Source organism: Lagenorhynchus albirostris, chromosome 8 (assembly GCF_949774975.1).
Source record: "Lagenorhynchus albirostris chromosome 8, mLagAlb1.1, whole genome shotgun sequence".
NCBI lineage: Eukaryota > Metazoa > Chordata > Mammalia > Artiodactyla > Delphinidae > Lagenorhynchus > Lagenorhynchus albirostris.
Window position 1 is genome coordinate 17,785,652 of NC_083102.1, and position 15,468 is coordinate 17,801,119.

The 15,468-nt window shown below is 36.0% G+C and overlaps 2 protein-coding genes across 5 annotated transcripts in view; one reads left to right on the plus strand and one right to left on the minus strand.

Moving 5' to 3' along the window:
- The window catches only part of CYREN (cell cycle regulator of NHEJ), a 90,596-nt gene that overhangs the window by 35,979 nt on the left and 39,149 nt on the right, over positions 1 to 15,468 (plus strand). The gene's annotated exons all lie outside the window — the stretch shown is intronic.
- The window catches only part of AGBL3 (AGBL carboxypeptidase 3), a 90,782-nt gene continuing 83,493 nt past the window's right edge, over positions 8,180 to 15,468 (minus strand). The window contains 2 exon segments of the mRNA XM_060156626.1: positions 8,180 to 8,582; positions 8,585 to 8,688. Of these exon segments, the coding sequence (XP_060012609.1) occupies positions 8,430 to 8,582; positions 8,585 to 8,688 (257 nt within the window). The 3' untranslated portion in view covers positions 8,180 to 8,429.

Below are 15,468 nucleotides of genomic sequence, written 5' to 3' on the forward strand. Positions count from 1 at the left end.
ATTATAATCTTGCTGGGTAGAGTATCCTAGGTTATAGGGTTTTCCCTTTCAGGACTTCGAATATATCATGCCACTCCCTTCAGAGTATCTGCAGAGAAATCAGCTGATAGTCTTATGGGAGATTCCTTGTAACTGAGTTCTCTTTTTATCTTGCTGTCTTTAGAATCTTTTCTTTATCTTTTAACTTTTGCCATTTTAATTATGCTGTGTCTTGGTGTGGGTCTGTTTGTGTTCATCTTGTTTGGGACCCTCTGTGCTTCCTGTACCTGGATATCTGTTTCCTTCTCTAGATTTCAGGAAGGTTCAGCCATAATTTTTTTCAAATACATTTTTGATCCCCTTTTTTCTTTCTTCTCCTTTTGGCATCCCTATTATGCATATATTGGAACACTTTATATTATCCCATGGGTCTCGTATACTGCTTTTTTTTAATTTGTCTTTCTATCTGCTTTTTGATTGAGTGATTTCCATTATTCTGTCTTGCAGATCAATTATTCATCTGCATTATTCAGTTTGCTATTTTATTGCCTTTAACTCAGCTTTTGTCTTGGCAAATGCATTTTCTAATTTTACTTGGTTACTCTTTATAGTTTCTAGTTCCTTTTTACAGTAATCTGCATTTCTATCAATAGCCTTTCTTAATTCCTTCAGTATTTTTATTATCTCCTTTTTGAACTCAGAATCTAATAGACTAGATAGATCTATTTCATTGTTCTTTCAGGGTAAATTCTCTTGATATTTTAATTGGGAGTGGTTCCTCTGCTTCTTCATTTTACTTATAGTCCTCTGACTCTGTGAGTTTAGAAGAAGCAAATATCTATTGTGGTCTTGAATGGCTGTTTTTATGTGGGAGCATCCTGTGTAGCTTGCATGAGTCTAATATTTTAGGTTTGAGGGCTGTTTTTAAATTTTTTCCAATATTATAGCTTGTTTTTTTTCCTCTTAATGGGTCTTTCAAAGGGCAAACGCTGTTATTTTGATAAATTCCAACTTATCAAGTTTTCTTTTATGGATCATGCTTTTTGTCCAGCTCTAGATTCTGAAGATTTTCTTTTTTTCTAAAAGTTTTATAGGTTCATGTTGTGCAGTTAAGTTCTATGATCTATTTTGAGTTATTTTTTTGTTTAAGGTATGAGTTTAGGTTAAGGTTCATTTTTTTGGCCTGTGGATGTTTAATTGCTGCAGCAAGATTGGTTAAACAGGCTTTTTCTGCTCCATTGAGTTGCTTTTGCTTTTTCTTCAAAACTAGTCAAGGATATTTGCATAGGGTCTATTTCTTGGTTATTTGGTTCCATTGATGTGTATGTCTGTTCCTCTTCCCATACTATATTCTCTTAATTATTGTAGCTATATTAAAGGTCTTTAAATCAGATAGACTGATTCTTTCCATGTTATCTTTCTTTTTCAAAATTGTTTTTGCTATTTTAATGCCTTTGTATATATATTTTAGGATAATCTTTTCTATATCTACAAAAAATCTTGCTGGGATTTTGATAGGAATTACATAAAACTTGTATATCAATTTGGGAAGAACTGACATCTTTACTCAGTTGGGTTTTCTAATCCATGAACATGCTGTGTGTGTCATTTTTCTGTTTTGAATTTCATTTCTTTATTATTCCCTTCCTTTTACTTGCTTTGGGTTTATTTTGCTCTTCTTTTTATAGGTTCTTACAGTTGGAGCTTATTGGTTTGAGATTTTTCCTCTTAATGTATGTGTTTAGTTCTATAAATGTCCTTCCCAGCCCTGCTTTAGCTGCATCCCACAAATTTTGATATATTGTCTTCATTTTCATTCGTTTCAGTATATGTTTTTATTTCCTTTGAGACTCATGAATTGACTCATGAATTGTTCATAAGGATGTTGTATAATTTTCAAGTGTTCATGAGTTTGTCTGTTATCTTTGTGCATTGATTGCTAGTTTGATGCCATTGTGGTAAAAAAAATATGATTTATATGATTTAAATTCTTTTAAATACGTAGAGGCTTGTTTTACGGCCAGGATATAGTCTATCTTGATATATGCTGCATGCATACTTGAAAAGAATATATATTCATCTGTTGTTGAGTGGAGTACACTATAAACGCAAATTAGATTTTGTTGGTCAGTGGTGTTGAATTCTTTTACATCCTTATTCCATTTCCATCTAGTGATTTGATCATTTGTGGATTTGTCTATTTCTCCTTTCAATTTTTGCTTCACATATTTTGTAGTTCTATAGTTTTGTGCATACACATATAAGATCACTATGTGTTCTTAGTTGGTTGACCTTTTTATCGTTGTATAATGTCCCTCTCTGTCTCTGGTAATTTTCTTTGCTCTGAAACCCACTTCATCTTATATTAACATAGTCACTCCTGCTTTCATTTATTGTTTTCATGATATATTGTCTTCTATCTTTATACTTTCAGCCTGCCTACACTGTCATATTTGAAATGAGTTTCTTGTGGACTGCATATCACTGGGTAATATTTTTAAATTCACTTTTCTAATCTCTGTCTTTTAATTGTTATATTTAGACCATTTACATTTAATGTAGTTATTGTTATCTTAGGACGTTAGCCTGCCTTTTTGTTTTGTTTCTGTGTGTTCTCAGGTTTTTCTCATTGTTTTCTTTTTCCTGCCTTCCTGTGAATAATGTGAATATTCGAGGGAATTCCATTTTTATTTATCTATAGTGTTTTTGAGTGTATCTTTTTGAATAGGTTTTTGAGTGGTTACTCTAAATATTACATATGGATAACTTATATCTCATGGTGTAATTTTACCAGTTTGAGTGAAGTGTAGATATCTTACCTCCCTTTATCTCCCTTTACCTTCTAATATTTATATTTGTCTTAAATATTCCCTTTACATACATTTAGAACCATATCAATGTTATAATTTTTGCTTCAACCATCAAAATATTTTACAAAACTGAAGAAGAGAAGGAAATCCCATTATATTTACCTGTACATTTGCTCAGTATGTTATTTATTTCCTGATGTTCCTCCTTTAATTATTTTCTATCTGTTGAGAAAAATTCCATCAGCCATTCTTTTAGTGTAGGTCTTTTAGTGAAAAATTCTCTTAGTTTTCCTTCATCTCAACATTTCTTGAGTTCTCCTTTATTTTTGCTGGGTGTAGGATTATGGGTTGACAGTTTCTTTCTTTCAATAGTTGAAAACATCGTGCCACTTCTTCTAGCCTCCATAGTTTTTTAAAAATATTTATTTATTTATGTACTTAGCTGTGCCAGGTTTTAGTTGTGGCACGTGGGATCTTTGTTGCCATGTGCAGGATCTTCATTGCAGCATGCAGACTCTTAGTTGCGGCATGTGAACTCTTAGTTGTGGCATGCATGTGGGATCTAGTTCCCTGACCAGGGATTGAACCTGGGCCCCTTGCATTGGGAGCGTGGAGTCTTAACCACTGGACCACCAGGGAAGTTCCATAGCCTCCATAGTTTATGATGAGACAGATTGTTTTTCCCTATAAATAAGGTGCCATTTTTCTCTGGCTGCTCCAAGAGTTTTTCTTTTTCTTTAGTTTTCAGAAGTTAAATTTTGGTGTATCTGGACTTCCCTGGTGGTGCAGTGGGTACGATCTGCCTGCCAATGCAGGGGACATGGGTTCAGTCCCTGGTCCGGGAAGATCCCACGTGCCGCAGAGCAGCTAAACCCATGCACCACAACTGCTGAGCCTGCGCTCTAGAGCCCATGAGCCACAACTGCTGAGCCCAGGTGCTGCAACTACTGAAGCCCGCATGCCTAGAGCCTGTGCTCTGCAACAAGAAGCCCGTGCACGGCAACAAACAGTAGCCCCCGCTCGCCGCAACTAGAGAAAGGATGTGTGCAGCAACAAAGACCAACACAGCCAAAAAAACACTTTTTTTATCTGGTATATCTTGGCATGGATTTCTTTGGGTTTATTCTGTTAGTGGTTTGCTCAGCTTTTTGATCTGTAGGTTTATGTCTCTTGCCAAATTTGGAGTACCTTTGAGTACCTTCTCAGCCTTGCTGTTTTCTCCTCTCTTCCTGGGACTCTGATAATATGAACGTTAGATCTTGTTTTATAGTCCCACAGGTCTCTGAGGCTCTGTTCATTTTATTTCCAGTCTGTTTTCTCTCTGATGTTCAGGTTGGGTTATTTCTGTAGTTCTATCTCTTCCAGTTCATAGATTCTTTCCTCTGTCCCCTCAATTGTGCTGTTGAGTTCAGCCACTGAGCTTTTCATTCCAGTTATTGTATTTTTCCATTCAAAAATTTCCCTTTGGTTATTACCTTCTATTTCTTTCTTTCCTTCTCTGTCTACCCGCCCCCACTTTTTTTTTTCCCCACTGAGGCTTTATATTTTCTTTCATTTGTTTCAAGTGTGTTTGTGTTTGTTGAAGCATTTTTTATCATGACTGTTGTAAAAATCTTTTTCAGAAGATTCTATCGTCACTGTCATCTCATTGTTTGCATTTACTGATTATTTTTTCTAATCAATTTTAATCTTCCTGGTTCTTGGTATGATGATTTATTTCTGATTAAAACATAGACATTCTCATATTATGTTATGAGACTCTGGATCTTATTTAAACCTTCTGTTTTAGCTGACTTTTTGTAACTCTGCTGTAGCAGGGGTGAGACCTCATTACTGACAGATGGAAGCAGAAGCCCAGATTCCCCACTTGGACTCCACTGACACCAGAGGGGAGGAGCTTCTCATTCCTGCTGGACAGGTGTGGGAGTTTCATTTCCCCATGTAGCCTCCACTGATACTGAGGTAGAGGTGGTCTCATTACTGCTGGGCATTGGTAAAAGTTCTGACTCTCCACTAGATCTACTCTGACACCACCATAGTGGGGAGGGGGAAAGACACCTCATTTTTGTCCAGTGGGTGTGGAAGTCTAAGCTCCCCACATGGTGTCCAATGACACCCTGGGGCGGGGGTCTTTACAGGCCAGTGGGGATGAAAGTCCTGACTTGGTACTTGCCCTTCTTTGACACTACCTACAAGGGGGGTTGAGAGGCCTCATTATAATCTTATAAGAGTGGAAGTCCAGACCTCTCCCTCTGCTTCTGCTTATGTGGGTGAGAGTGGAGCCACTGTTTATCCGTAGTGTTTGGCTGGAGTAGTGCAGTTTTTATCTAAATGTTTTCTATTTTGGTAGGTCATCCTTTTCCTGGTAGGTCTTTTGGTATAATGCAGGCTTTTATTGTCTTTCTTTTTTTCTTGGTCTGTGTCCATTGGTGTTTCTATGTTGGTGGCTTCTTCAGCTCCAGTTCTTGGATATAGGAGGCAAAAAGAAAACCCAGGCCACTCACCACTGTGTTACCATTCTTTGGCTCTTGAGGTCCCTAGCTAGTCTGCCTTCTTTTCTCTACCTTTCAAAGTTATCTTATGTTTGTTTTATATGTAATGTCTAGGGTCTTTAAATTGTTTTTAGTGAAAGAGTAGGGAAAATACATTTTACTTCATCTTCCTGGAAGTGAAACAACTCTCCAATTTGAAAATTCTCAAGAATTTTCATCATTCCCAGATGGAATACCAAACATGAGATTTATTCCTCCATGTTTGACGTCTGACCAATGTTTGATCAGAGATACATTTAAGAGATGTAAATCATTTTGCTAATACGCTATTGATTAGTAATCCACCTATATATACCCTATTAATTTTCACATAAGAACAAAACAGTTTAAGTTCCAGTGTTATAATTATATTCAGATTTTATATCCTTAAGCATGATAATTCTGCAGGCTGTTTCAATAAGTTAAGTAGTCTTTCTTTAGTCGAAACTTGGATTGATGCCTAAAATGGTTTAGCAAAGGTGTGATCTTTTCATTCTTTGCTTATTCTTACTCTACCCTGTAATCATGTAATAGTATGTCAGTGTGTCGAGCCAGTCAGGTAAAGGATATAGAAAACAGAGAAAAGGCAGCCATAAAGAAATAAGTTGTAAGAGCAAAAAATATCAATTTTGATGATGTTAAATATGTAGTGAGATCATCTGTTAAGAATGGTTTTGCTTTTGGCTTTCCTAATTTTTCTTATTTCCACCTATACCTATATTAGATACTTCTGGAAAGTGTCCAGCCCAGGCAAAATTTTCCCTTCCTGGGAACTGCCTCTAGCTCCACAAGGGTAAGGGCTTCAGTCAGCCATGTTTGCAACTATTTGACCTCTACCCACTGGAATAGTTGCCAGTCAGATTATCTTTCCTATAATTTAGAATTGGGAATGACAGATAGTGAGTCAGTCTTTTAAGTGAAACTGCTGTAGGGTACAAATTTGTGAGTCAGGGGTGTGAAGACTTTTCTGCAGAGAGAGAAAAGCAGAGACTGAAGACGGATAGCTTTCCATTCCCAGTTCCAGGCCTTTCCTGAATCGTGCCTGAATTCATTCTCTCCCTTGTTTCCATGAATAGCCTTATATTTTCTTACAATTCTTCCCCCCTACCCTAATTTATGCTTTTGATTAAGCTAGCTTGAATTATTTTGTTACATGTAACCAAAGAGTTCTTAATTAATAAAGACTAGCATTTATTTATACCTTCAGGTTCCGGCCAGACCACAATGAGTACATGTCTAGGTTCAAAGCATATAAGGAATCTCTTGTGAAGATAATGCCTAAAAATCAAGCAATGGCCGAATTGTCACCTCTCAGACCCCTTGCTTATATCCAGATTCTCAACTCCTCAGTTTCTTTGCCTAGGTCCATTGTATTTTGTTATTCATTTTCTGATTTTTGATTTTGCTGATATTATCATACTTGATCCCTTGTTTGCCTGTACTGTTTGCTTCTCTCATATTAGCTGACCTATTACATTCAATTTCTTTCAGGCACTGTCTTCTCCAGCATGATAGCTACCCCATCCCACTAGAAACTGCCACCAATTGCCTATTTTTGTAGTTTTTATTACTTTGATGATTATACAGCAAAGAAATAGGCATTAATAAAAATTTAGAAAAAAATCAGGAAGAGGAGTATCATACTCTGCCAATACTCTTCCAATGGTTACGATAATCACTGTTGAGAATATGTACTTCCAAAGTTTTTTTCTAGGTATATATGCGTTTGAGTATGTACAGTACGCACACATTAAATATATATACATCATATATAAATGCAACCATACCAAATCAGACTGGTCTGCAGCTTTTATTCACTTATATATTGTGAACATCGTTTCATGTTAAAATATACACTGATGTATTTAATAGTTACATAATCTTTCACTTTATGGATGTACTATTATTTAAGCAATCTTCTATTGTTGGACATTTAGATTCATTTTTCTTTCTCTTTGGCTCTTATAAGCAATACTGAAATGAACATCACTACAGAAATCTTCGAGCCCTTTCCTAGGTTTTTTTCCTTAGGATCAGTTTCTAAAAGTGGAATTTCTTAGTCAAAACGAACGTTGATATTACGGATTTTTCATATATTGTTGGATTGCCTTCCAGAAATTGTACCCATTTATATTCCAACAATCAGTGAATGAATTCTTCCATTGATAGACAAAAATGAAGAGAATTTCATTATTGTTTTAATTTTCACTCCTTGGATTTAAGTGAGATCGAACATTTTAAAATGATCATTGGCCATTTTTTTCTTCTTTCCTTTTGTGAATTTCTGGTTCATAGCCTTTGCCCATTTTCCTATTAAAATATTCATAATTTTATCATTGATTTGTAGGCAGTCTTTGAATATTAAGTATATATTGGTCCTCTGTTTTTCATTTATATTATGAAGAGAAATCTCAAAGCATGCTGATGAAGGACTCTGCAGTCAAAATGTCTAGTTAGGGTTGAATCCCATTGCTACCTATTGTCTGTGTGACCTTGAACAAATTGCTTAACCTTTTGTACTTCAATTTCCTTATGTGTAGAATGTAAAATGTGTTTGTGTGTGTAAACACAGAATAGTGTGTAGCACACAGAAATACTTCATCAAAATTTGTTGATAATATTAGTATTATATTTATCGTTTTCAGCTTGTCATTGTCTTACTTTTATTTATATGAGTTTCCTTTTGGCCTTAGTGATGGTTCTTTTTAATAATCTTGAAAAGAAATCTGGTCTTATCCTTCCTGCTTTCCTCTGAATATCAGTAAACTGAAGTAGCTCCGGTTAATTATTTCTAATTCCGGTTGCCCCCTAGGATTATAAGGTTTAAACACACCTAAGAAATTTCAAGTCAGGCTGTGGTCATACTTTATTAATGCATACTTTATTCATAGATCCAAATTAATGAGTGGTTTCATGTAAACAAACAATCAAATAAGGCCTGAAAACGTACTCCCCTTCACATATCCAATGTTTTCTTAAGGCTTTGGGCCTTTCTCCCTTTGTCAAACATGGTGTAGCTGCCAGTATTTTTAAAAGCCTATGTTTGTTTCTTAGGATAATGAATTTAATAAACCTTGTTTCCTTATAAAAGAGCATATGTATTAAATAGCTAAGAATGACAAAATTGTATTGACTTATGTTGGATTTGAAAGTTGGTTCTTGGATTGAGTATCTGTTTTCTCTGAGTAGTTTGCACATTTTTAGTGCTTTTCATGATGGGGAGCAAATACTGCAATATTTCTTGAGTTTCAGCTATTTTTTTTTATCACTGTAGATTCTTTTTTCATCATCTGTCCAGTTTACTCCAGGCTTCTTGATTTGGAAAGATGGACGTTCTTTCATATTGCTTTCTAAGTTGTACTGCAAATCTGGGGAGCAACCATAAAAATATGTATAGATATATAAACTGAATTGATTAAGCAATTACATATTGAGCATTATCTGCCAAACATTCTATCTAAAAATTCTTATCCATCTGAAGCTTATACTTTAATTATGAGGCAGAAAATAAGCAAACAAATAAGCTATCTATGTCAGATAATAAAAAATTTACGGGAGAAAATAAAGCTGGGAAGGGGAATAGAGAATTCTTTGGGGAGGGGCCGACTTCTGTTCTTAAAAAGGTGTTCAGAGAAGGCCTCCCTGTGAAGCTTCCACGTCAAAGGAGTTAAGGAACGAGACAAGCAGTCAAGCAGTCAATCAGAGGGAAGAGCGTTCTAGGCAAGGGGGAATAGTAAGTGCAAAGGCCCTGAGCTAGGAGCATGTTAGTGTGTTCAAGGAACACCAAGGTGGGACAAGTGACTAAAGCAGAATGAACAAAGGGAAAGATATAAGGTAATATGAGCTCAGATAGGTAACTTGGACTTAGTTCACATAAGGCCTCACAGGCCATTATAAGGATTTTGATTTTTACTGACTGTGAAACAGGGAGCCACTGGAAGGCTTTGAGGAGTGTCACATCTGAGATTTGCTCTAAGAGGATCATGCTGGTTGATGAGTTGAGAACAGATTGAATAGGGGTAAGGGTAAACAGGCAGAGAGATCTCTTAGAAGGCTACTGAAATAATTTAGGAGAGAGGATGGTAGCTTGGACCAGGGTGGTGGCAGCTGCCGGAACGGTGAGAAGTGAGGGGGGGAGGGAAGTATCCTGAATATATTTTGGGATTTTCTAATGACTTAGATGTGGGGTGAGAAAAGAAGAGTGAAATCAGCGGTGGCTCCAAAGCTTCTGTTTGAGGAAACAGAAGGATGGAGATACAGTGAAAACTATGGTAAGAGCATGTTAGAAATTCCTTCTTTATTAGATGATATGAAGGAATTATTTTGTTAATTGTGATAATAAGAGTATAATAACATTAAAATGTGTAGAAAACTGTTTTAAAAAATAAAGTTCATTTTAAAAGTGTTTATTCCATCCCATACCCATTAGGATGGCCATTGTCAAAAAACAGAAAATAATAAGTGTAGGCAAGGATGTGGGGAGATTAAAACCCTTGTGCAGTGTTGGTTGGAATGTAAAATGGTGTAGTCAATGTGGAGAACAGTATGGTGGTTCCTTAAAAAATTGAAAATAGAATTACCATATGATCCAGCAATTCCACTTCTGGGTATATTCCCCGAAGAACTGATAGCAACGTCTTGAAGAGTTATTTGTACATCCATGTTCATAGTAGCATTATTCACAATAGCCAAAAGGTGGAAGCAACCCAGGTGCCCATCGATGGATGAATGGATAAGCAAAATGTGGTGTATGTACAATGGAATGTCATTCAGCCTTAAAAAGGAAGGAAATTCTGACACCTGCTACAACATAGATGAACCTTGAGGACATTATGTTAAGTGAAATAAGCTAGTCACAAAAAGACAAATACTGTATTTGTCTTCCAAATATTTGATTCCACTTACATGGGATCCCGAGAATAGTCAGTCAAAGTAGGATAGTTGCCAGGGGCTGGGAGGAGGGAGGAATGGGCAGTTGTTGTTTAATGGGTATGGCGTTTCAGTTTTGCAAGACAAAAAGAGTTCTGGAGATTGCACAACAGTGTGAATGTACTTAACACTGCTGAACTTGACACTTAAAAATAGTTAAGATGGTAAATTTTATGTCATGTGTATTTTAACACAATTAAAAATAATTCAATATACAGAGGTAGAGAGAGGGGGAAAAAAGAACCCTAAGTAAAGCCTGAAGGAAAACAGGTAGACATTTTAAAGGATGTAGCAGTGTTACTTATCATTATGATGCCTAAATTGATATGTAGACAGCATAAGAAAAAGCAGAATACACTTAGAATAAAAGCAAGAAATACATTATGCTTTATCTAGTTAGAGATATACACTGAACTATTTATGGGCAAAACAATATGATTTGCTGACTTTGCTTTAACTACTTTAGCAAAAAAAAAAGCAGTGGGAATATAGATGAAACAAGAATAGCAGGATGCTGATAACTATTAAGGGTGGGTGACGGGCACCAGTGGTTCATTATTTTATTCTACTTTTGTTTATGCTTGAAATATCCACAATAATGCTTTTAAAAAAGGAATTATCCATTACTAAAAAGAAAGGAAACAGATGACTAAAGCACTCACTGAATTAAGCTAGTCTTGAAAGACAATGATTGAGGGTATGTATGATTACAATATCTGGCAGTGCTGGCAAATAAACTGAATTTACCTACAGTCTCTTGAGAAGCCATTCCTAGGCCATTCAGCAAATACTCACTGAATCATTATTATGTATCCGGCATTATGTTTGGTTTGGTAAATAGGTATGAAAAATATAGTCCTTGCCTTTAATATGCCAACAGTTGGGACTAGAGAGAGAGAAGTAAAGCATCAATTAGAATATTTATCTATAGAGATAAGGCAAGGTACCTACTAAAGGACTGCTGAAGAGGGACTTCTAGCCATACTTAGAGCTGGAAAAGGAAATATTCCTAATTCCTAATTAATCTGAGTCTTGATGCATAGCTATGTCAGCTAAGTAAAAAAAAAAAAAGGGTAGTAATCTAGATAGTGGGACTAACATGGCACATTCAGGAAATCACAAGTATGGTTTAGAATGACTAGAAATCAGGTAGCTGTGAATAAGTGTTTCAAAACTAGAGATCTTGTAATAATAGTACTTTTGGGAGATTTCCTGAGACAGGAATAATTTGTGACTGGTAGATGCTTAATGTTTTAAAAATGGAATTGTTAGGAGGCCATTGAAAACTATACATGGAAGTGATATAATTAGATGTGCATTTTTGAAAGATCATGCCGGCAACCAGGAGGATGACAGGTTGAAGAAAAGTGAGAGTTGAGGCAGAGAGACAAGTTAGGAGGCTAATGCAGTAATTCAAGGGAGGCAGAAAGGGAGTCTGAACTAAAGGAGCAGCAGTATGACGAAGAAATGCAGAGTCAAGAGAATCTTTGAGGGCAGATTGATAGAGCTTCTCATTGTTGGATACCAAAGAGATGGAGAAGATTAGGATATGTCTTGGGCTATTATTTAGATAACAGGAGGACAGCAGTATTATTGATTGAGAAATGGAATGCAGCAGGAGAAAGAGATCTGCAGTGGGCAAGTTGTATTAGAAATATCTGTGAGGAAAAACAAGGATAATTCCAGTAGGCACAGTATGGAATTCAGAAGAGATGCCTATATTGATGATTAAAAAAATATGATCATGATCAGCAGTTGTTTGTTGAAGCTACAGGTATAGATGAGAGTGCTCAGAAATAAAGTATGTGGTGAGAAGAGGAGAGACCAAAGGATGGAATACTGGGGAATAGCCCACTTAAAATTCAGGCAGAGGAAGTGAAGCCCATGTAGGACACCAAACATGAATGGGCAGAGAAACAGGACTAAAAGAGAGAGAAGTTCCACAGATACGTCCGTTGGAATTGCTCAGTGAATGAAGGGAGAGAGTTTTAAGGCTCTGGAATTAACCAACAGTAGAGAAGTCAAGTATGATAGGAGCTGATGACTTTGGAAATAATATCATTGTTATGGTGAGAAGCTAGATTGTAGTAGGTGGAGAATTATACAGGTGAGGAGGTGAAGGAAAATTTATAGCCCTAAATGTATATATTATAAAGAAAGGGACAACAGCAAAAAATAACAAAAGATAACTCTCTGAAATGATTTACTTCAGTAAAAAAGAAGATTGTAGAATTTTTATTCATATGTCATCAAGATTCATCAGGACATGTTTAGAGATAATATAATAAAAAAGCCATGAGAATCTCAGCTCAGGGAAGATGGGAAAGATGAGAAACAAATTTTAAATTAAGCAGTGTGGCGGCAGCAGTGGGAAAAACTGAAAAACAAATCTCCCTGTTGCAGCAAAATTCTGTAAATACTACCTGTCTCCAATTTCTCTGCTCCTATTTTAAAATACACTTTAATTAGACTTGCACCTCTATCATTCTACTGAAATTTCTCTGATCAAGATCCCAAATAAAACCTCCATGTTGTAAAATCCAATAGTAAATCCACTTGACTTAATCAGAAGCATTAGACTTGGCTGCTTATTCCCTTCTCTTTGATACACTTTCTCACTTAGCTTCCAGGACAACACATTCTCTTGCTTTTCCTCCTACCCCAGAGGGGGCTTCTTAGTCTTCTTTTGTTGGGTTCTTACTCTTTTCCTGATCCATCCGTGTTAGAGTTCCCAAGGACTTGCTCCTTAACCCTCTTCTATATCTACACTCACTTAAATCTCATCCAGCTCCATGCCTTAAAATACTATCTATAGGCTGAAAATTCCCAAATGCATCTTCAGCCCAGATCTCTTCCCTGAATGCTGGACTCATATATCCAACTGCCTATTCAGTACCTCCACTTCAGTGTCTAAAAGGCATTTAAAAAGCAACACGTCTAACCTGAATTGCTGCTCCTCCACTCGATCTTTGCCATCTGGCAGATGAAAATTCAATCCAGCTAGTTGGTCTGGCCCAACACCCTGGAGTTTCAACAGTTGTAAATACCTGTGAAACCATTACCATAAACAAGATCTAGAGAGGATCATCCCTGAAAGATTCCTGATGCTCCTTTACAGTCCTTTCTTTCCTTCCTCCCTACTCTGTCCCTTCCTACTCTAGGAAACCTTTATCTACTTTTTGTCTCTATAGATTAGCTTGCATTTCATATAAATGTGATTTCATATAGTATTTACTTTTCTGTGTCTGGCTTCTTTTTCTCAGCACAGTGATTTTGAGATTCATCCATGTTGTGTGTATCAGCTCATTACTTTTTTATTCTATGATATGGAAAGGGCATCAATAACAAGGAAGTGATGGGAATAAGGAAATTAAATTGATTTTTCAAGGCTATATTAAGCAAACAGTTTTCTTCTATATTCAACTTATATAGAAATTAAATAAGACAAATACTTTACAGAGTCAGGAATAAAATGGCTGTCCTCTGTTTATAAAAAGTTCCCATAATCCAAATTTCATAGGATTTATCAATATTAATGATGATACAGTGAAAGCCACCTTTGTATATAGTATTAAAATCCTAAACAACAACAAAAAAGAAAAACCTTCTGTTGGTATCCTTGTCTTCTCAGTCCAGATGGGAGTTTGTTTGCTCATAGGACACTTCAAGGATGTCACTTTGACACAGCTTCCATACAAATCATTGATTCTGGGCTGAATTGTTTCCTGGACCAGCCTCTCATCGGTTTCTAAAAAATATCTTTGTTGGTCTTTGCTAAGCCTCTGAATCATAGTTTGGGAGCTGAAAGAAATTAGGTACTCTGATTTCAATGTCAACAATGAACTATCTAATCAAGAGTAATGTAATGCCATGTTATATCTGTATTTTACATCTCACAGTATGCAAAGTATTGTTACAGACATTATCTTACTTGGGGCTCTCACCAGTCCTGTGATACAGGCAGGATGGCCAGTGTTATCCCCATCTTACATCAGAGAGGGAATGTAAGGGAATGTTAGGGAATCAGAGAGGTTAAGCTATTTGTTCAAGATAACATAGCTAATAAGGAGGGGCAGGTCTAGAATACATATCTTCTAACTCCACTACTTTATTACCTTCTCTTATGTTGATATATTATTTCATTTCTTTCCATAGATAAGTAATATATTTTAAAAAGTTAAGTCTAAATTAATCAATTCTAGATCCAAGTACAGGTATGGCCAAAGATGGTTTCTTAACCTAATCTTCTAGGTTTTGGGGGCAAGAGAGCCTACATATTTCAACAGAACCATTATTGAGCAGAAACCAAGTTCTTAGAAAAGAGGCCAAGGAAGGGAGAACAGGCATACCATGTTTCCTCTGTTGTGCAAATTCATTCTATTCTCAAATACTTACAAATCCACTGTTCAGGTGGTTGTTCATATCATTATTCCTAGAGATAGGGAAACTTGCCAGGGGGGCTAGTGGTATAATAATTACCGGTTTAGACAAAACTACAAAGTTTATCTATGTTATCCCTGACTTCCCTTTCTATTCCTTTTCCAATTTTTAGGTACTAGTATAATCCCTACGTGACCAATGCTTCAATTGCTATTATAGATAGTAAAATATTTGATAGTATGCATTCTAAGTAACTATCTTATGCCAGAAGTATTTCTATTTAAAAAGAGAAACTCAAATACAGCAATGGTAATTGCTTAGAAGAAATAACTGTCTAACTGCAGATGTTAAGGCATCCATTAGGGATACTTTAGGGATACTGAAATCTCAGAACCATTCAAAATGCATCATATGTGCACTCCTGTGTATAAAACTGACCTAGCCACAGACACTATGTAGACTCTAAGGAGACAATTAGCAATTGTTATTAAAACGTCACTTTTAGCTGTTACTTTAATGCAAAATAAAAATCTTATAAGACAGAGGAAAGGGAGTAAGGTAACCTGGTAGAAGAAATTAAGTGTAGTTCTCCTACCTCTTTTTAGAAGCCAAGATATCTTTTTAGAAGCCAAGAAGGGGCTTGTCCAGGTATTTTTGCTAAAAAAGAGAATATACCATAAAATTTCTGAACTTAGGTTTTAAGGTTAACAAAACAGTTTTTTTACTTTCTTCACAATTACCTCATTCATATATTTAATGGCTAGCTTGAGTTTATCTTCAATTAATCTGACATTATCTCATTCAGACATATGAAATATATCAGTGAATACTTCCTCTGG